At 42.1% G+C, this 20,146-nt stretch overlaps 5 protein-coding genes across 5 annotated transcripts; all 5 read left to right on the top strand.

Moving 5' to 3' along the window:
- Positions 1 to 156: 156 nt before the first annotated feature.
- EAE98_009215 (uncharacterized protein) lies at positions 157 to 2,403 on the top strand (the record flags this gene model as incomplete). Its single annotated transcript, XM_038956836.1, has 2 exons — positions 157 to 492; positions 562 to 2,403. The coding sequence occupies 2 exons, from the start codon at positions 157 to 159 to the stop codon at positions 2,401 to 2,403; spliced, it is 2,178 nt and encodes a 725-aa protein (XP_038806902.1).
- Positions 2,404 to 6,565: 4,162 nt separating this feature from the next.
- EAE98_009214 (uncharacterized protein) lies at positions 6,566 to 7,531 on the top strand (the record flags this gene model as incomplete). Its single annotated transcript, XM_038956835.1, has 1 exon — positions 6,566 to 7,531. The coding sequence occupies one exon, from the start codon at positions 6,566 to 6,568 to the stop codon at positions 7,529 to 7,531; it is 966 nt and encodes a 321-aa protein (XP_038806901.1).
- A 3,418-nt stretch (positions 7,532 to 10,949) lies between these two features.
- On the top strand, positions 10,950 to 11,752 carry EAE98_009213 (uncharacterized protein; the record flags this gene model as incomplete). The annotated part of the gene is made up of 2 exons (XM_038956834.1): positions 10,950 to 11,411; positions 11,476 to 11,752. 2 exons carry the CDS (start codon positions 10,950 to 10,952, stop codon positions 11,479 to 11,481), a joined length of 468 nt encoding a protein of 155 aa, XP_038806900.1. The 3' UTR covers positions 11,482 to 11,752.
- Positions 11,753 to 12,578: 826 nt separating this feature from the next.
- Positions 12,579 to 14,526, top strand: EAE98_009212 (uncharacterized protein; the record flags this gene model as incomplete). The annotated part of the gene is made up of 3 exons (XM_038956833.1): positions 12,579 to 12,825; positions 12,888 to 13,175; positions 13,226 to 14,526. 3 exons carry the CDS (start codon positions 12,579 to 12,581, stop codon positions 14,524 to 14,526), a joined length of 1,836 nt encoding a protein of 611 aa, XP_038806899.1.
- A 1,410-nt stretch (positions 14,527 to 15,936) lies between these two features.
- EAE98_009211 (uncharacterized protein) lies at positions 15,937 to 19,153 on the top strand (the record flags this gene model as incomplete). The annotated part of the gene is made up of 4 exons (XM_038956832.1): positions 15,937 to 17,081; positions 17,137 to 17,203; positions 17,251 to 18,230; positions 18,277 to 19,153. The coding sequence occupies 4 exons, from the start codon at positions 15,937 to 15,939 to the stop codon at positions 19,151 to 19,153; spliced, it is 3,069 nt and encodes a 1,022-aa protein (XP_038806898.1).
- Between the last annotated feature and the right edge of the window lie 993 nt (positions 19,154 to 20,146).

Raw genomic sequence — 20,146 nt, 5'->3', positions numbered from 1 at the left:
TTTCGTATTCTCTACCCCTCGCAACCATTCACTTACCCTGAAGAGATCTTCAATTATTCCAATCAAGACTAAGGGTCTCTGGTGAAATATAAAATTCTTTTCTCAGGGTTTTCACAACATCCAAACAGGGAAAATTGGGATCCAAAAGTTCATAAGATGTCTGTCCCATCTGAGCTTCGCATTCTTTGCTTGCGTCTGACGTCCACTCCTCCAAATGACCTTCCAAGTCTCGTACCTTCTCTGGTTCAATATGTTCTTCAATGCCAAATTCCTCTTTCAGCCCCCAGTGTAAATTCTGGAAAGGCGGATGCATCGCAGTCGGCAGTTCTGGTCCACAAATTAAAGACCCAATTGACAACGTTATTGAATGGCAAGAGCGCCTCCGGAAGATTCGCTGCTATCGCCTTGATCAAGGTCGTGGTCGAAGTTGGAGGTTGGGAAATTTTGCGCGACGCGGGATCTTGGGTGCGAGGATTACTCTCAATCCTTGGTGTATGTGTGAAAACTATTCCTACCATTTATGGGTGCCATATTATATGTAAATACTAATTATTATATTAGAAACCAGACTCAAGTGCTGCCAAAGAGCTGAGTATTGTAGCCCTTGCCAAGATTTACTCCTTGACCCATCAATACCAAACCCTGGTCAGAGAAATCACTACGCCGACATTACCCACCTTTGTAACGTCTTGCTTGAATTTAATCTCATCGAAGCCATCGATGAACACCTTGGATGTAACTCCATCATCAGTAGAGACAGTTTTCTGCTCATTTGCTATGTTACTGCCTCGTCACACTACCATTTTCCGCCCTTTCGCATCCCAAATACGTGCTGCCACCAGACCATATTTAGCATGCACCCTTTGTGATCGGAGTTACGTTCCGTTATCAGTAAAGGAGAGTGCTCGTAAACTAACAGTCGTTCTGCACCAGACAGTCGCGAAGAATGGTGGGGGAGAAGAATGGGGAAAAGCAGTTCGGGATCTTGTGCAAAATATTCACATGACTGCCGACCAGGTTTTCCGAGCTGTCGTGGAAGACTGGGAATCAACTGCTGGATATACTGCTGAACCTGTAAATGTTAATGAAGAGCTCTCTGGTGGCGCGCGAACTCCTGAGGATTTACCCCGCTGGACTGGTATTGATGCCGGCATTGAGAGGTTAGTAGGTTTACTGGAATTTCTGGATGAATACCTCAGAGAAGCCACTCCTTCGGCTGTCACAATCCCGGTTGGACCCATTTTCGATTTAATCACCAGGATTTTGTCGATTTCTTTGCCATCGCCTACGGACTCGAATTCCGGAAGTGTGAGGTTGCACCCTGCCATTGACCGTGATGAAAAAGATGGATTATGGGCTGGCTTACCAAATGTTTTTGTTTCCGTATTGCATCTTATCAGCACTATGTCGGCCACGATAGGACAAAGTTTCGTCTCTCTGGCCCAGGGAAGTCTCGACTTGCTGATGTGGTCCTTTTCGTCTGGAAAGAACCATCAAGACTTTCGTGCATCGGCATATTCTTTAGCCTGTAATATTCTGCCGTTGCTCAGTCAAAGCTTAGATAAACCACGTGTCTCAAAACTTGTACCAATAATGCGAGCATGCTGTAAAGATCTGGAGACAAGTTATTCGGGCATCAGCAACCCTGAAGCCAGTAAGTCTCAACCTAAAGGTTCGTCAAGTCAGAATGCAGATACTTTACTTCGCGGCTCCATATCGACAACGGTTGTTGTTGACCCAGAAGTTGTCGCGGCGGCCAGTTCTCTTTTGCCTGTATTACTATCCAGCCTTCCCCAGGCATATCTTGATATATCGATGCGTTCTCAACTCGAGCGAACCGCTATCCTCGGACGAAATAAGGAAGCAATGTTAGCAAGCATACTCAACCCATTTGTCGGAAAGAACGGAAAAGCATTGTCGAGTATACTTCCACATATTACGAGGGAATTTCCAGATGATGATTGTGTGGAAATTCTTCTACGCCCCCGCATGCCGATCATACCTGCTGGACATACCGCCGCAGTACTCGATGATCTTCCAGAGGGTTTCGATGCCGAAGATGATATTATGGATAGCACTGATGATGTCGTTGTCAGCCCAAAAAATATTGATGCACAAAATCTTCAGTCGACTTCAGATAACGAATTTCCGACCCCGCTGAGAGAAAACTTCGGTGCTGGATTGAATGCCGGTGTCCGAGAAGATCTGCCAAGTCAATCCGGATTTGAACAATCTGCCATGTCTTCAGAAATTCCAGGCGCTAGATTTACCAACCCTCAACCTTTAGATCAGCGTACAATGAATACGGATACTGCTATGGGCTACGATGATGCTGAAGAGTCGGATTCTGATTCAGATGGCAGTGTGCATCTCACAATGCAGTTGGATTCGGATAGCGAATAAATACAATCAAGCTCGTCAATCATGAAATCGGACACTGCAGTGTTGCCAAGTGTTATAAGCGAGAACAATCGACCGCAAAATCCGCGACTTTTGATCAGTTTCCATGTTCGAAAAGGCAGAACAAAACGGTGCTCCAGGCTGTAATTTCGTAAATAGTTTGATAGAATAATGGCAGTTTTAGGTAGAAAATTACAAACAACCAGCTTTTGAACCATTGCTCATTTTCGCTCAAATAGAATTGTCGCTTGATTGAATGTCATCCTTTCGTTTAACTTTGATATTCTACATGTTTTGAATATGTTCCTTTTGCAGATAGATTGCAGAATTTTTTTCTCGCAGTTGTATATGTGTGTACACACCAAGTTTAGTAAAAGTCGGGAAAAAATCCATGCCCCCTTGTCGGGAATAAGAACAAGTCATGTGTGCCACCCCCACCCCCTGGGATTTGAATTTTAGCAGACAGACTCGAGCCCTGAAGTATATGGTTACGGTTATTGCTTGTAGAGGATGATTACTGTTAGTATACGGGTGAGAAGTTGTATCAAATTGAATATCAAAAGCAAATTCTTTCAAATCGGTCAACTGAGTCTGCGTTGTTGATGAATTTGATGATGTGTGTATCGTCGATTTGGCTCTGTGTTCATATTTGTAATCGGTGTGTTACCTATTATGTTTCTACTTATTATTAGAAATCTACTCTTTGCCTCTACTATCTGCCTGCTATCCTCTACTGTCTGCTCTCTACTCTCCGCATCTACTCTCCACCTCGAATATCTTCCTCTACTCGCTTCCGCTCTCCGACATTCTCCGCCCTTCTACCGCGACACCGGAGAATCATCTTCCTGCATCTCATGGCTCAAGTCTTGGAATGATCTAGTACAAGTAAAAGATTAACTTTTTCCATCTGCACGCATCATGACGCCTCGATATTAACAGATTACATGATCTTCATCAAATTTTTCTCAGTAGTCGAAGACCAAGTTGATGTACTAGCGACACTAGTAATTTAGACTGTTTCAAGAATAAGCGATTCGGATCTCGGAAGAGTTTCTTAGCCGGGGAGTGCAGAGGCAGATGAGTGTGTGTATGATGGGCTTCAGGGGGTCTTTAGTGGTTTATAGGCTTGTGGGCTTCTGAGAAGGTGCAGTCAGTGCCTGTAGAGATGAAGAAGCCTAAAGGTGAAAGCCTAACAGTGTAGGAAGCCTGGAGATGTTCATACAGGGGATGGTTGTATTTCACATAGTTGAGTTCAAATGTATGATATATTTATATGGCTATGAGAAGAGAAAATTCCAGAATTAGCATGTAGGATTAGATAATTTTCATTGATCATCAGTATCTTCAAGACTTTGTGTGTGGCGGCTGAAGCATCTGATTTCTCTCCCAATACGCGTTCATGCTAGATGGTCTGCGAATAAATACCTATTCACTGTACCTACCTAGTCATGAGATTATTAGTCCCATGAAATATTCCAATTCTGCGAAACTTGCACATTTAAAGGTGGTATATGTTGCCGTCTAGTGAGTTCTACGACTATGAGATTGTTTTTGACTAAAACTGTTGCATTTTCGGTCTGCAGAAAAAAAGAAGCGTTTGTGGATGGGTATCACCAGCACGGAAAGCCCCTGAGACACAGGCATATAGGCGACACGTTCTGTTATATACGATTCTGTATGAACCATTGTGCATTGATGAAGCTGTTTCAAGTCTCTCGTCTAATCGTCGCGATCATTCGTCTATTCAGTTTCCTGTCTGTGCGATTGTGCTTCGAGGGTGCCCTTCAAGTCTCGCTGTTTGACTAACCATTGTAATGTTGTGTTCCATTGTTATCTTGTGCAATTGTAGTTCGTAGATATCTTGTAGCTAATCGAGCGACTAGTCGTTTCGATTTTTTGTCTAATGTGTCTTTGCTATCGCTGTGATCGAGTTCTGGGAGTAGGTCCTGAGCGTTGTTATTCAGTTAGCCATGATCACATGTTTTAATCCTTTTTCAGCAATCCAGATGTGTGTGCTGATCGTTCGCAGATATATCCTGAGATGAGTTTTTCAACCGTTACAAGATGTTGTGTACTGTATATCCTTCAGTTGTAGCTGTGGTCCGCAGGTAGGCACTGAGCGTCACCATTGTGGATTTGAACCGTCGTAGTGTGCCGCGTATGTATTATCTCACTATATAAAGACAGTTAATGGATTCAGATACTTTCCTCAAGCGTAGCTGTCTAGCTATACGTTGCAATAAGTTGTGTTGTATATCTCTTCCATCTATCTTCCTGGTTCATAGGCATCGTACGTATGGAGGATGTGTGGGTGATCGAAGGCATCGTAGGTAGAACTTTCGATACTCTGTACGGAGAGCTCTTGGGAATTATCTATCAAATGATAATCTAATATCAGTTCTGAAAATCCTCAAAGAAGATGAACGCTTGTAATGAGCACTACATACCCCGTTTACCTATTCTGCCATTACCCTCCTCCTCGTAAACCAGCATGTACCTTCTTCGCATGTAGGCCCGTACATGTTCGCTGGCCTACCTAAGGCTATTGCAGCATTGCTGGGAAGCTGCCATTGGATGGTACAATAGACGTGTACTATGCCGTTCCTGTCATATTAGACTGGATTATTCCTCAAGCTCGATGATCGACAACTGCCAGAAAAATAGTATGTACATTCCAGTTGAAAAATTAAAATATAAGCTTCCAGACTAATATAGTACTCCTGCACAGTACTCAATTCACTTTAAAAATAAATTCACCCCCCCTGTTTCTGATTCTCTTTCTCTTTCTAATATCATACCCAACATCTACAGAAATCAAGCTCGAATATTCTTCAATTACCAGAACAATATTCACATTCACTTTAAGATCTCAAGTACAACACACACACTGCCCACTTTAGGCAATATCCTACCGATTATTACCATAACAGCTACTTGCGCAGCTGCCCAAGGTAAGAACTCTTTCCCGTCCAATAATAACCACATCGCTCCTTCCTTGTCAATTCCACTCATTTTCGAGGCAATCGCTTATGATTCTCTTCAGGTTACCCCCAATATCGAATTCGCCCTTCCGTCGCCAAATCCTCGAATCGATTAAGAGTGTAATATAGCTGGTGGATAACGTCAGAAAAAGTAAGCCTCATTTTTCACTTTACTCCTTTCAATTTGATGCACTTTTACTTTTATTGCGTACTTCTTCGGAACAATAGCATTAAAGTCTGGCTCTCTGATGCATTTTTGTCTTCGCAATTGAATTTTTGGACAGAACATGCAACGTTTTGGATCATTTAGATACATTTAAGTCAGTTTGAGTTGCTCAGCAGTACACAGCTTACTTGTAACTATTCCACGATTGTTGGCTTTTTGGAGGTTCTCAGTACATCTACTGGTATACTCGGCCTTCCAAATCAGGCTGAGTAGCCTTCAAGCTTATCTTGATCTTATTGAATCTTTTTGGAAGTTGTTGGTGGGAATTCGTTCAAACACGTGATCAAACAGATCGCGCTAGTCTCCTAGTCTAGTTCTTTGGTGGAAGCTGAACTTGAGAAGCTAAGATAGCTTGATCATTGTTGGTATACTCTTGCTCTTCGTATAGTTTATCAATTGTTGTGTTGTCTTGTATAATGTATTCCCATCAAGAACATACTTCGTCGTGTACATCAGGGGATGGGTGTACATTACGCGAGTTGGACCTCTGGCTTTCACGCCTGATGGTTCAGGCTTGATACATTACGCGAGAGCTCCTGGCGAGGAGCGCAATTGTGTATAGGTTGGCTTGCTAACTTGAAGTCTCATCAATTTCATTACTTGGTGTATGGTTAGAGCTTTCATTCTCCAAGTTGAATTAGATGATTGAAATAGTTTGAAGTAACGAACCGTATTCGAATATTGTATTGTTGTCAAACCTTCAGGGCTTCCGATTGTTCGGATTGTAACCCGACAATTTGAAGCTCTCATTCTCTGAACCTTTTTAAACTAATGGGATAACTTGAATCAATGAACTTGTTTTGATTGTTTTGTTGTCGTCAACATTAGAAGCTTTCAAATGTCCGGAATGCACGCCGATGATTGAAAGCTTTCATTGTCTGAGTTCGATCCAATTATTCAAGCATCCGAGTGATTTAAATGTATTATATTGATTGGGATTATGGCTAACATCAAATAGATGACTTCAAATCTTTCCCTAGAAGAGCGAAGGGACATTTTTACTAGGCACATTGACGCTATAGATTTTGTCGCCCCCAACGCCTCGTTAGACCTCGGTAAATTGTCCTTCCCAGCATGGAGGAATGAATTGATCGAATCTTTCGTCAATGATAAGAAGACGAAGGATCCCAATTCGCTCCTGCCATCGCGGTCGCGACTGGAAAGGATGATCCGGGACAAGAAAGCGATCGCCGCTGATCCCGACGTCATTTTGGACGTACCAGAGGGCTACAAGGGAACTCCGGCATCGTATAAGAACTCCTTGAAGTACGACCACGACCTTAATGATGGCGTACTCATGGAGAAGTACATGCCCAGAGGGGAGGGTAAAAACAAGGAGGAATGGAAGCAAGTAGTACTGGGCGAGAAGTTTTGGGCTCTCTTCGCAGAGAATCATTTGCCTGGCCACTTTGGCAGGGACAAATTTTTTGTAAGCGTAGGCTCAAAAAAGTATCTCCCCAAGAAGATCATTGGGAACATGATACTTAGCTGCTGTAGCTCTTGCGGGGGAAGAACGAGGAGAAAGAGGGAGCTGCCAGTCGAAGGAGATGCTGTAGAAGGGCCAGCCGCCAAAAGACGCCGAGCCTCTTCTATTCCCTCTCTTAAGAGAGAGATTAGGCTATGTTCCGTCGGCCTTCCAAGCGGTCAGTTGGCCAGCCCTTCGTCGGATCTCCCCGCTTCTGGTCCCTCTAATCCTGATGCCGGTGGAACGGCTATCAATGGCGAGAAATGGGAACTCTTTGGCGGTCAATCTTATGATGCTCCTTACGTTACCATTTCTTCTACCCTCCTGACCTCGACCCTTATTTCCGATCCTACTCCGATTCTCGTCCCGACTGCAAATTCTAGTTTTGGTCAATTAATGACAGCGGATGAAATGGATGCCTTGTTTGCTAAATTTGATGAAGATTTTTTCACTCGTTAAACGGTTGTCTTGTCTCTCTGAGTCTCTAGCCCGGGCTACGGTTAATATCGTGCTATATCGGTATGTGAAGGAGATGAGGGGAGTTCAAGAGACTGCTTGGCGTAGCGAATTGTCTGTACTGTACTATGTTGTTAATGTTGTAGCCAATTTAGCATTTTGTATTTTTCTTTTGCATGTTTCTTATGTTACATTCTGGTGGCCTCGCGATGTCTTGTGTTGATACATCTGTTTTTATTAATTTGTAATTCGTAAAGTTTAATGTTTGATTCTCAATATTTAGTTTCAATGTTTAGTTTTAATGTTTAGTTCTCAACTTCTAAATGTATCGTTATTAATTTTGTATTCTTGTAAAGTACAGTACAGACATTCGGCACAATAAAATTGCTTTTTTTATTTCGTATTTTATACACCTAGTTAGTTCTGCATCAATACAAACTGGGTATTTTTCTCGAATTATCATAGAACTTCATGTGATGACATAACCAAGCCGTATATGAGTCTAGATTTCATAGATTGAGATCACTTCCTCGGATCCTCCAATGTAAACACTATTCATTTGTGTCTATCGCATGTGAGAATCTTTAATCAATCCAAACACTTTGTGCCAACAAATAGCCCTCAGTCCTTCGGGAATATGTGCCAGCAATCAAGTTTACGACACTCACGAACTCTGAATAATTATCTAAACACAACAATCCACAAAAGAACAATGCAAAGAGGTTAAAAACGACCAAAGAATATATGTAGCTCACATTCCTATTGTACTTATCAAGTTATTACAGTTACTGAATTTGTGAAGTTCCTGCTTGATGGCACAGTCAATTCACTGCATTTTCATGAGAGCCTGAGTGCTATTCGATGCCGGGGAATTATTATTTCTTTCAATTGAGATAGAATGGCTACCCATTCAGGTGGCTAACTTTGGTAAGTTTCTATTTAGTGTAAATTTAGCTAATACGGGAAGTTGCAGACTGTTCAATAACTTGAGCCAAACAAATCATGAGGTTTGTACAATTGGTGTGTATTTTATCTTCAAAATTGATAGTAGCAAAACACGACAACCCCAACTAATTACGGCTATGGAGCTAGAGTATTAACAGCTTCTCTGCCGCATTTTCATCTTTCAAGCATAGTCGGTACGAGCCGCTCCTCCCCATCCTGCTAGACTGCCATAGTAGCACCATCAAAATTCCCCTGCTTATTATCTCGATCTTTTCCCAGTGCAATGGTTATGCCGTGTCGTCTGATGCCACAACGGTTAGCACACTAGCTGCGGAGTGGAATTGGTTCCTGTCCGTGATGGTGTCGTATCCAAATCTAACGATATGATTTGATGTAAGCACCAAATCTCAACCCGATGAGCTAGTAGGAGTGCTAAGACTTCTTGGATGTTACATCGTTGGTATCGGTTTTAACGGCCTGCAGATATAAATAAGTAAACGTCTCCCATAGAATTTTGTAGATCATGATTAAAGATTGCTGTCTCTCAAAGCTAAATGCAAGCTTTAGCATTGCCTTTCAATTGCTAGAGATTTCTGCTTTGGTAGAGGAAGAGTTGAAGTCAAAGCCGATGCCTTACTGGCAAGGAAATGGAACTCATCGCGGTATGTCCAGATGTGATATCGTAACAAAGCAAGTATAGAACTGACTGATGAATCAAGGTACACATTGAGAGAGAACGAAACATTGATCATTCGATTTCCACACACAAAGGAAAGACCGAAACTCCGAGACTGCTCCGTGGAAACAATACGATATCGTATCATTGTATCCATGGGCAGTTAAGATAGCCAAAATAGATGAAAAAGATAAATATCAATTTGGAATATGCAATACTTCACAAAAAGGATGTAGTTACATTGAAAAACTCTTCGGATATGGTATCCACTTGCACAACACAAGGCCGAGGTAGTGGCACTTCTCTGTGCATGTCCGCCCACATTGGGTGGGATCACATACACGAGTTAACGTGTCCGGAATCTGATTTGAATATATGATATGAATTTATGAATTGAGATCTAGATTGAGTTTCGATGTCTTCCAAAAATACATGCTACATGCGGTGAGGAGGGATTTGGATAGATCCGATCGTGTCCGACTAGATCCGATGTAGGATTACGGCGCCTGACGACGACGTGTGTCTCAGCTGCTATCGATTTGCTCTTTAACGCCACGAGATAGGTCGTCCATACCTGCTTTTTCGGATAGCAAATCTATAATTGACTTTCACATCCTGGTATAGACATGAGATATTTGACGCTTTTCAGCTGAGCATAATCATGATATCTGGCAGATTGTAGGGTTCAATTTGGTCACCGAACGATCCTTGATCACAATTGTGGGGGTTTCGGAACCTAACCGGTTCTTCTGAGTCCGCAAGAACAAATTTTCATCCACCGGGCTGACGGTATCGAAGATCACAGATCAAAGATTGTAATAAGCGTGGAAATCCTCTCATCGATGACATGGAGCTTTGACCGCCTCGATGAAAAATTGGTTCGGAAGTATGGGCCAGACCCGCGTTGGCAGAGATTTTAACACTTTAATAAAGACCCTTGACTAATTTGACAGCCAACAGATCAACTTCGGAGATCCTTCCTCAAGCGTTCATACGAATGTGGTCTGCATCGCCGTTACGATCGACTTGCAGATCCGGAAGCCGTTGTTTATGCTTGTTCAGTGGGGCATCGCTTAGCCTGATACGGGCTCGTTCCGACCCTGCATAAATATCGATGACCTACAGCTACAAGGCATCAATGGCTGAAGATATTGAAAACTGCTTTCTGTTTGGTGGAATAATACGGAATAACTGGGATAACAAGACGATCTAGCCCGTTTGAAAGATATCGACATCATGTAAGAAAATATTGAGAATGATTATCGGGACCACTGTCTGCTCAATCATCAACTGAACTGTGCCTCTTTTTTCTTTACATGGGACAATCATAATCCGATCGTGGTCCAGAGGAGTCGGTTCTGGCTATTGGAAAGCCGTTATCAGTAGAATCTTCATGGCTGATACAGTGGGTGCCCGAGACGAGAGAACGTTTTGGCGCCAAAGATGATATTGAGGCCCAGTAAATATTGATTGATTGATTCGAATGTCTCAAATCGTGTCGTATGTTGTATAGTGGCTTGAGAGGAGAAAGCCAATCGCGGCGATGATGTATCATTGTTTCCACGATCGTGATACATGGGTTGTTTGCGGTCAGCGATGCATAGGGAAAGCTTGGTCGAGAAAAGCTTTTCAGAGATCCATCGATCTTCCTACGAAAAGAAAGTATATAAGAAGGCTTCATCAGCAAAGTATTTCCCATCATCACAACACTTCGATCATCTCAAAGATCTTCCTTCTACAACAACTTACAAACCCTTCTCAAACTTGTCACTCTTCGAGTCTCTCAAACCAACCATCAAAATGCGTTTCTCCATGATTGCTTCTATCCCTCTCCTCGTCCTCTCCACCCTTACCTCGGCCGCTCCAGCTGCAATTCCAGCAGCAGCCATCGATGCCCGCGCCGCCTCTACCCAAATGTACTACCTCGTTAACTGCTTCAACAACATCACCTTCGCAGCCTACGCTGAGATAGACTACTACCCAACCAAGTCTTTGTCTCTCGCTGGCCAGACCCCAAGCAAGACAGCCATCCTCAGCAAAACTGACTCCATTTACTACGAAGATGGAACTTGGAAGGCCACTACTCCATTCAACGCCACTGTTGTCATTGGCGAGGATGCTTATGCCGCCAAGTCAGGGTCTACCGTTGGTAGCGCCACTGTCAGCACCTCTACCACTGCCTTGACCTGTGTCCGTCTTACAAGATTCGTCTTGTATGAGCCAAAGGTTGATGAGCAATGCTACACCGACTATGCTTGCCAGGTAAGCCTTATAAATTTCCCTCAGTAACAGCCAATCATGAATTAAGCTAACCCCAATGAATTAGGCATAGAGAGCCCCTCGATATCTTGAGTTCTTCGATCAGCGCCTGCACTGAACGAAGGATGATAATTGATTAACGAGCTCAGGCTTGATTTAGACAATAGACGACTTGAAAATGACGACTGGTAATAGATAAATGACGAATGACGGAAAAAAGATGGATGAATGATGATTTGAGAGATTGACGAGTTAACGATTACGATTGGGCACATTCTTTTGGACTTGGGAAAAGGGATATAAATTAGAGATAAAAATTGAATAAAGATATTTTTCATTATGCTTTGACCCCTTCTGAGTTCAGACGAATTTTTTTTTGAAGACTGTGCAGAAACATATCTAGGGCCGAGAGCGACAACCTCTTCTCATAGGTAAGCAGGTATTTGGGAAATAGAAAACCTGTCACTTGCCAGGTCAAATGTACCGTACGTATATGGAATCTAGACCTCAAGAAATGCGTGACTCGAATTTCTTCTCTCCTTTGTTGAAGTTGGGACGAATATCTCAAGAGAAATAGTGACTGCGCATAAACACTATTAATGAGTTTAGCTGGAAAGAGAAAGGCTTCCCCACCAATTTAAAGCTCCCGTCAGTACCCCTTAAATTTTAATCCATTTGCCTCCAGAGATTCATGTTTCAGAAATATTCGACGAATGAAATTCATGAGACGTTCCGATCGGAACTTTTCATCTGGTTCCACGGACTCTTTCCAAGAAGACGGGACGACGCCTAACAACGCCATGTCCTCCTTGGCCACAAAACTTGGCGATAATTCTGGGAATCAATTCAGAGATGCATGTAAACATCTCTAAAAAGTCGCAGTCAAAGAACAGGCGGCGTCGTATGTAGTATTTTCTTGTAGCTTGGTAATGATATGTCGACCCGTGGTATGGTAATGTTATATATATCTTGCTTCTCGTCATTGTCTTTCATTTTTCCTTCCTCTTCACCCCTAATCCGGCATATCAGACCGTTGACATTCTTTTTTTGAACTGACATTCTTTTTTCTTCGTCCATTTCCATAATATATCCAATCATTCATTATCTGCTTCAAATCTTTTAGTGTATACATTTTTCAACAGACTACTTTGTAATTTATTAACGACCAAGATGAGATCATTCTTTTTAACTCTGGCCACGGGCTTCACGCTCAGTGGTATGGGTCTTGCGTTTCCAGTGGAGGGAACTGACTCCCAAGATCCTGGCTTTCTTGCCTTCCTTTCCAAGCGAGCCATAATAAGTACAGACAACACTTGCGGAAATTCGTTCGCTGGAGCAAACAATAGCTATTCATGTGACGCTACTGTAAACACGGGAGGATGCTGTTCGGCCTATGGATATTGTGGTAACACAACTGGTATGTTGGCGAATCTCTGAATAACTTGCACATTGTTTATAGACTAATTTGTACTTACCTAGACTACTGCGGAGCTGGTTGCCAAACTGCCTTTGGAACTTGTACCGGAACAACAGTCCAACCTTCAGAAAACACTTTCACATGCGGAGCGAGCAATGGTGGGCTTTCTTGTACTGGAGGACTTTGCTGTTCTACATCGGGATATTGTGGAAACACAACAGATTATTGCGACGTAGGATGTCAGTCTGCATTTGGAACTTGTACCACTGCTGCTGCCGAGCCAACCACAGGAGGAACCTGTGGTCCAAACTTTGGTGGTGCAACTTGTGGAGGAAACCAATGCTGTAGTGGTGAGTAGACGAGTCCCGATTTGCCAAATTGCTTACTAACATGCTACAAGTTTCTGGATACTGCGGAACCACCCAAGACTATTGTGCTGATCCAGGAAGTTGCTTACTTGGATATGGAAGATGCGACTCAGATGCAACGCCTGCCGGAGCATCAACTCTTAATGTTGCAAGACCATTGACAGGACCTATCACCTACACGGATGACATTTATGACTGCGTGCAAAATAATGTCGTAGCTCTTACTTACGATGATGGTCCATACAATTATACATCCGATCTCCTCGACATTCTAAAGTCGTATGGCTATCAAGCGACGTTTTTCATCACCGGAAACAACAACGGAAAAGGAGAAATCGATACTACCGCTCCCTATCCATCTTTGATTCAACGTATGATTGCTGAAGGACATCAAGTTGCATCTCATACCTGGAGTCATTACTCTCTTTCAAATATTTCACACGACCTTCGAATGCAACAGATGGTGAAGAATGAGATGGCCTTCAATAACATCATCGGAAAATGGCCAACTTACATGAGACCTCCTTACTCTGATTGTACTGAGGCATCAGGATGCTGGGCAGATATGCAAACTCTAGGGTACCACAGGGTCTATTTCGATTTGGACACCCAGGATTATTTAAACCCCTTGCCATCGCAAATTCAGAACTCCAAGAACATTGTGCAGAAAGCACTTGCTGCAACAGCTGTTCAAGACTACCTGTCTATCCAGCACGATATTGTACAGCAATCTGTTGGCAACCTTTCCACCTACTATTTCGATCAAATCAAGGCCAGAGGATGGAAGGGCGTTACGGTTGGTGATTGTTTGGGTGACACCGATAGAACAAATTGGTATCGCTCTCTCACCTCCGGTTCGACCGCGTCATCTTCTGTTGCAGTCTCATCCCAAAGCGCTTCTACAAGCGCAAAGACTAGTGGTACATCAGGAACTGGCGCTACAACTGCCAAAAGTTCTACTGTATCCGCGACTGTAACAACTTTAAAACCCACAAGCACTGCGAAGTCATCCACAAGCTCTGTAAAGAGTTCAACGACGGTCAAGCAATCGACTTCGGCGACTTTACCGACGCCAACCGTAGTCCCAACCCCGGCGGCAACATGCGCTGTGACAGTTGGAAAATGGTGTGGTAAGGTTACTCCTTTCAACACCATGTTGACTTGCCAAAAATCAACCGCTGCCTGTTACGCAGACACCTTGAAATGTGCTACAACTGCTGGCTGGACGAATCTTTCAAAATGCGCTGCTTTCACCAAAATTTGCGAGAAGCTGCCACTTTATTGTCTGACATGTGTCAAAGCCGGTTGTTCGAATACGGCTTTTGGTTATTAATAGAGCGCAAGTTGTGAGACTCAATGGGATGACGGGCGTAATAAAATAGTGGAGTAGGATGGTGTTCGCGAATTTGGACATATCTGTCATGGTTCCTTGAGGCGTTTGAGAATCAGATTATCTGAAATGTCGTAGCGTTGGGATGGCAGTCAAGAAATTGTTTCTAATATACTCTTAATTCATGCATTCGGGTTTGAACACAATTGCCACAAGAGAAGTGCGGCCTTCCACATACGTATGATCTACAGAAGCGTAAAAAGCGACACATTTATTCAAATAAATAGATAAATAAAACCAGACAAGGGAAACATTGAAAGTCTGATTCTGAACAGTGACATCAATATGTATTCCTATTTTCAGTGCCAAATAAATCGCCAAGTTAAGAGCTTCAGAATATTCTGATTGATCTGGGGGGTACGCACAGTGTTTCCAATAGCCCGAACTACATTCCACTCAAAGATTTTAGTCTTGAGATTCTGAGAATATGATTATTGATTTGATAGATTTATTGTTTCAAATCAACATGATGATGAACATTATTTTGATTCTTCAAATAAATTCAATATTCAAAAGGAATTGATGTTCCAAAACTTTGGATAGTTGGGCTACAGTTCGGACTATTGAATACCTACTCTAGGCGTGCATTGTACACGTCGTTTTAGAGCCCTTGTATTTGTGTGCGCAGACACAAAGGGGAAACCCCTTGCGCCCCCGCGCCCTTCTCTTCTCAAGATCTGTAATTTTGTAATATCAATACAACATATATGACTACCTACCCAGGTATATATTGCTACATCATCGTATGATTCAGTCTATTAAAAACATATGACCCTTGACAATATACGTAAATCCGCAAAAACTTCGGCACAATAATTTCCTCACAGGTTATCAAACATCCAATCCAAATAACGATTGGTTGGTTTGGTCTTGAATATTGAAAACACTGTACATCTTTGGTGTCTAGGTAGGACCGTCCTTGTTGAAGTACGATTTCCATGTAAATGGAGGAGTGTCAAATGAATTATTGAATATGGATCGTGAATTTCGGGTGATAATATGGGGAATAAGGACTAATCGACAATGCCATGAATTGTTGAATAGGTCCATTCGATAAATTTGTAAAGTTCGAGATTGATCATTTGCATGATAAACTCGTTGTATGGTAGGTAACATGATACACTGGTCAGGAACCCTAAGTTTCTTCAGCCAGTGATATTCCGCTTTGATGCAGAGATTGTGGGCTGCTGATCAGAAACACGAATGAATTGATGTTTCATCATGCAAAAATAACCCTAGCCTTGAGTAGTTTGGCTGTGTATTCAATTATAGCTGTGTGCCTTTACTTAAAGGTTATAGATTCGTGCCATTGTAGAACCCTTTGTGACTTTTATATTCAATTTTGTTTTCAACATGTTTTCCGCCTTAAAGAAATCATTGAGGATAGAACCAAAGACCGAAGCGCCAAAAATCGATACCCCAAACAAAGAGACGCAAGAAGAGGATAGGATAGAGGATATCATCGTAATCAAAGATCTAGACGCGACAAGAAAAGATGGAGAGAGTGGAGAAATCGAAGATGCTAGAGATGAAGATTTGTTTGTGGTGAAGAATCTGGATGCAAGATTGGAAGAGGAGGATACAAAGAGGGAACAGAATCTGGGAGTTGAAGAGGGATTGGAGGATGACAAAAGGGAACCTGCAAGCTTCGGAGAGAAATACGTGAAGGAAGAAGATATTTTGGTAGTGAAAGAGTTAGATGTCAAGGACGAAATCGAGAGTGTCGAAGAGAAAGATGCGAAAGTGGATGAAACTCACGTGGAAACGGACGTTACCGAGGACAACGTTGAAGAAGAATCAACGTCAGAATTAACGTTACCATCGATATCATCAAAGAACATTGAAATCCCATTGTCACCGTCACCGCCGTCGCCACCATCATCAGAAATTGGTGATTATGTTGAAGAAAGCAAGGGGAAACAAACGCCAACGCCGCTTGCCGCTTCGGCAATTTTTGACACCCCTGGCAACGATCGTTGCTTGGTGGGGTCACCGCCGGCAACTACCGCCAATCCTAATTTAGAAGTAAACAAATTTGAGGAAACCAGCACATCCACATCACCACGTCACTCACGTACAATTTCACCAACTCCTATTGAAAATCATAGTCACACGCAAAGTCAAGAAAAAAGGTTTTCTTCTTCCACAACAGATTTTGAGATAAACGCTCCGAATACCCCACCTGCGACACCACCTAGGGTTGTAAGGCGCGAAAGATCTGCGAGCCAAAGAGAACGCGAGACACTACGTTCGAGACAATTTTCCGAGGCAGCACGATTGCAGAGATCTGCAGAGAAACCCGAGAAGAGCGAGGAAGAGCTCGGGCTAGGAAGAAGAAGAAAGAGGTACCAGCATAGAAATAAATCTAAGGGATCAATTTCAGGCTCAGGGGAAGCGTTGAAAGCAGTTGAACCGCTGCATGAGCATCAGCTTGGAAAGATGGCTTTTGCTGAACAGCAACAATGGATTACGGTGCAACAGAAAACTTTCACAAAATGGTAAGCCGGCCTAGTGTATTTGCGAAGCATGAATGGGTTATTTACTAGAAATTAGGTTGAACACCAAGATAGCGCACAGGAAACTGGAAGTAATAGATTTGGTTAAAGATTTGAGCGATGGAGTAAGTTCTCTCTGCGAGGGGTCTCTTCTTAAATGCTAACATAGTAGGTCATTCTCATTCATCTCCTCGAATGTCTCTCCAACGAATCACTCGGACGATATGCGGCGAAGCCTAAACTACGAGTGCAGCGATTCGAGAACGCAAATTTGTCGCTAGACTTCATCAAATCCAGAGGAATTCAAATGACAAACATCGGAGCCGAAGATGTTGTGGACGGAAATCGCAAAATCATACTCGGCTTGATCTGGACGCTCATTCTCCGATTTACCATCTCTGACATCAACTTGGAAGGTATGACTGCAAAAGAAGGTTTATTGCTATGGTGTCAAAGAAAAACAGCTTGTTACGAAGAGGTCGATGTTCGAAATTTTACAGACAGTTGGAACGATGGCTTAGCATTCTGTGCATTGCTCGATATCCATCGCCCAGATCTGATCGATTATGATACTTTAGACAAGGATGATCACAGAGGAAACATGCAATTGGCTTTTGACATCGCTACTAAAGAAATTGGTATTCCAGCACTTTTGGATGTTGAGGATGTCTGCGATGTGGCTAAACCGGATGAGAGAAGTTTGATGACCTACATAGCCTATTGGTTCCATGCCTTTTCGCAGATGGAGAAGGTCGAAAACGCTGGTCGAAGAGTAGAGAAGTTCGTCAATAACATGCAAGGAGCTTGGGAGATGCAGAGTGCTTACGAGAAGAGAATGAGAGCACTTTTGAAGAGTATTAAGGAGCAGGTTCTTACTTGGCAAGATGCGACTTTCGAAGGTACATATGCGGATGCAAAGAAACAGGCGACACACTTCAGTTCATACAAGAGAGGCCAGAAAAGAGAGTGGGTTGCAGAGAAAAGTGATCTTGCAGCACTGTTAGGGAACATAAAGACGAAGCTCAGCACATACCGTCTTCGGGCTTATGACCCACCCCCAGAGTTGAGGTTGAGTGTTCTGGATGAAGAATGGGCGAAGTTAATGAAAGGGGAAATGGCGAGAGGTCAACTGATAAACGAGACCATCAGGGAGTAAGTTTAATGCATGTGCAAACTGAATTGTGCTAATGATTTTTAGTATCAAAAATGCCTTGCGAAGATCTTTCGCCGACAAAGCCAACGACTTCGCAACTACTCTGAATACTATGCAATTGGCAATATCAGGATTGGAGGGTGATGTTGAGGATCAACTGGTTCATGTACGCCGATTACATGATAATCTTCCACCTCTCAATCAATTCTTGGATCAAATCGAGGCCATAGACAAGAAATGCGAGGAAGCAAATATCGAGGAGAATGATTTTACGACTTACACATACGATGAGCTTTGCTACGAGATGAGTCTTGTCAAAAATTCGGTTGCGAAGAAGTTGGCATTCTTGGACAACCAAGTAGTGGCTCGTAACATGACAAATTTGACGCCAATACAACTTGAAGAATTCGAAAGTGTTTTCCGACATTTTGATCGCGACGCTACCAACAGTTTACAAGAATTGGAATTCAGTGCAGCCTTGGCATCACTTGGTCTCGTCTTCTCCGAAGACGAAATGCACGACTATTTCCTCGACACATCAAATGGAAAGGACTACGTAACGTTTGAAGAATTCATCCGATTTATGGTGGATGTCACAGAAGATCAAAATACAGCGGAGCAAGTTTTCCAGTCCTTCCGCGAAGTTGCGGACGGCAAACCATATGTTACAGAAATGGATTTGAGACATAGTTTAGTACCCGATGAAGTCATTGAAAAATTGACTCAATTCATACCGATGCATAAAGGCCCTGATCTACAAGAAGATAGAGGTATGCCACAATATGATTACATCAGTTTTATGGACAAATTACTTGGAGGAAATGAGGAAGATGGAAATGAAGGGGCTTTAAGCGAATTAACCAATGGAAGAAGTCCAAAGAGAGCGAGCGGGAGTGGTGGAAAGGCAAATGGGGTTCATTGAGATGAGAAATTACTTCTTTGAGGGGGAAAGAAGCTTACAAGTACTCGATTAAATATACTTTGTCATAGCCAATGCATTCGTATGGTATATCCTTTTTGTATTCGGTAGTTGGTCGGCCTTGGATTTATGATTGGGAGGATGGAATCGAATTCTCATGGGAATGGCGAATCGAGGAATAAGCGATGGAGTTGAGAATTTAGTTAACCTGATTTGCTCTGCTTGCAAACACAATTAGATAACCTTGAAGCATTTGATTGAATTTATGCTTGAAAATTTTCACATTATCGAATTGCGTTTGATCTCAGCCCCATTGAGTTTCTGGCTAGTCAACTTAGTCAAGAGACAATCCAATTTATACAATATGTTTGTGACTTTTTAAATAGTTTTCTAGTAGTCGGGGTGTATTCAATTGCATCCATTGCTGTTTTTCTCGTTGATTTCATCCATCATTTGATTGCGTTTGCTGTTAATTAGGTAGCATTAGTTATTCGTTCATTGACTTTACTTACTCTTTTGATTTACTCATGAGTTATACAGTAAATCGATCTTTATATAGTAGAATTTTGAGACAAATAGTAACAAAATTCGACTTTTTAATACAGATCGTTAGTTTCAATATAGATTACTAGTTTTTAAATACGTTTAACATATTCAAAATATTCAAAATATTAGACTAGGTAGATTTTCTAGATTTTCTAAAAAATAAATCACTTTTTAGAAAATCTTTAAAAAAAAATCAAATCCTGAAATTTTTAAAATAATAATGAAATAATAATAAAATTAGTTTTTAAAGTTATTACGATTTATAGATCAATCAAACGTCTAGTTTTAAAGCGATTATATAATTCTATTGTTATAAGATCTTACAATCATATAATCTGTCCTGAAAACTAGCAGTCTGTATTAAGAAATCGAATTTTGTTATTATCTGTCTCAAAAAGACTTTATACTTTACGTCATTCTCGTTTATTGTTCAGAGACGTGATAACAATC

This window comes from Botrytis deweyae (assembly GCF_014898535.1).
Source record: "Botrytis deweyae strain B1 chromosome Unknown BDEW_026, whole genome shotgun sequence".
NCBI lineage: Eukaryota > Fungi > Ascomycota > Leotiomycetes > Helotiales > Sclerotiniaceae > Botrytis > Botrytis deweyae.
Note: the sequence above shows the minus strand (reverse complement) of the source record. Positions and strands in the feature narration are given on the sequence as shown.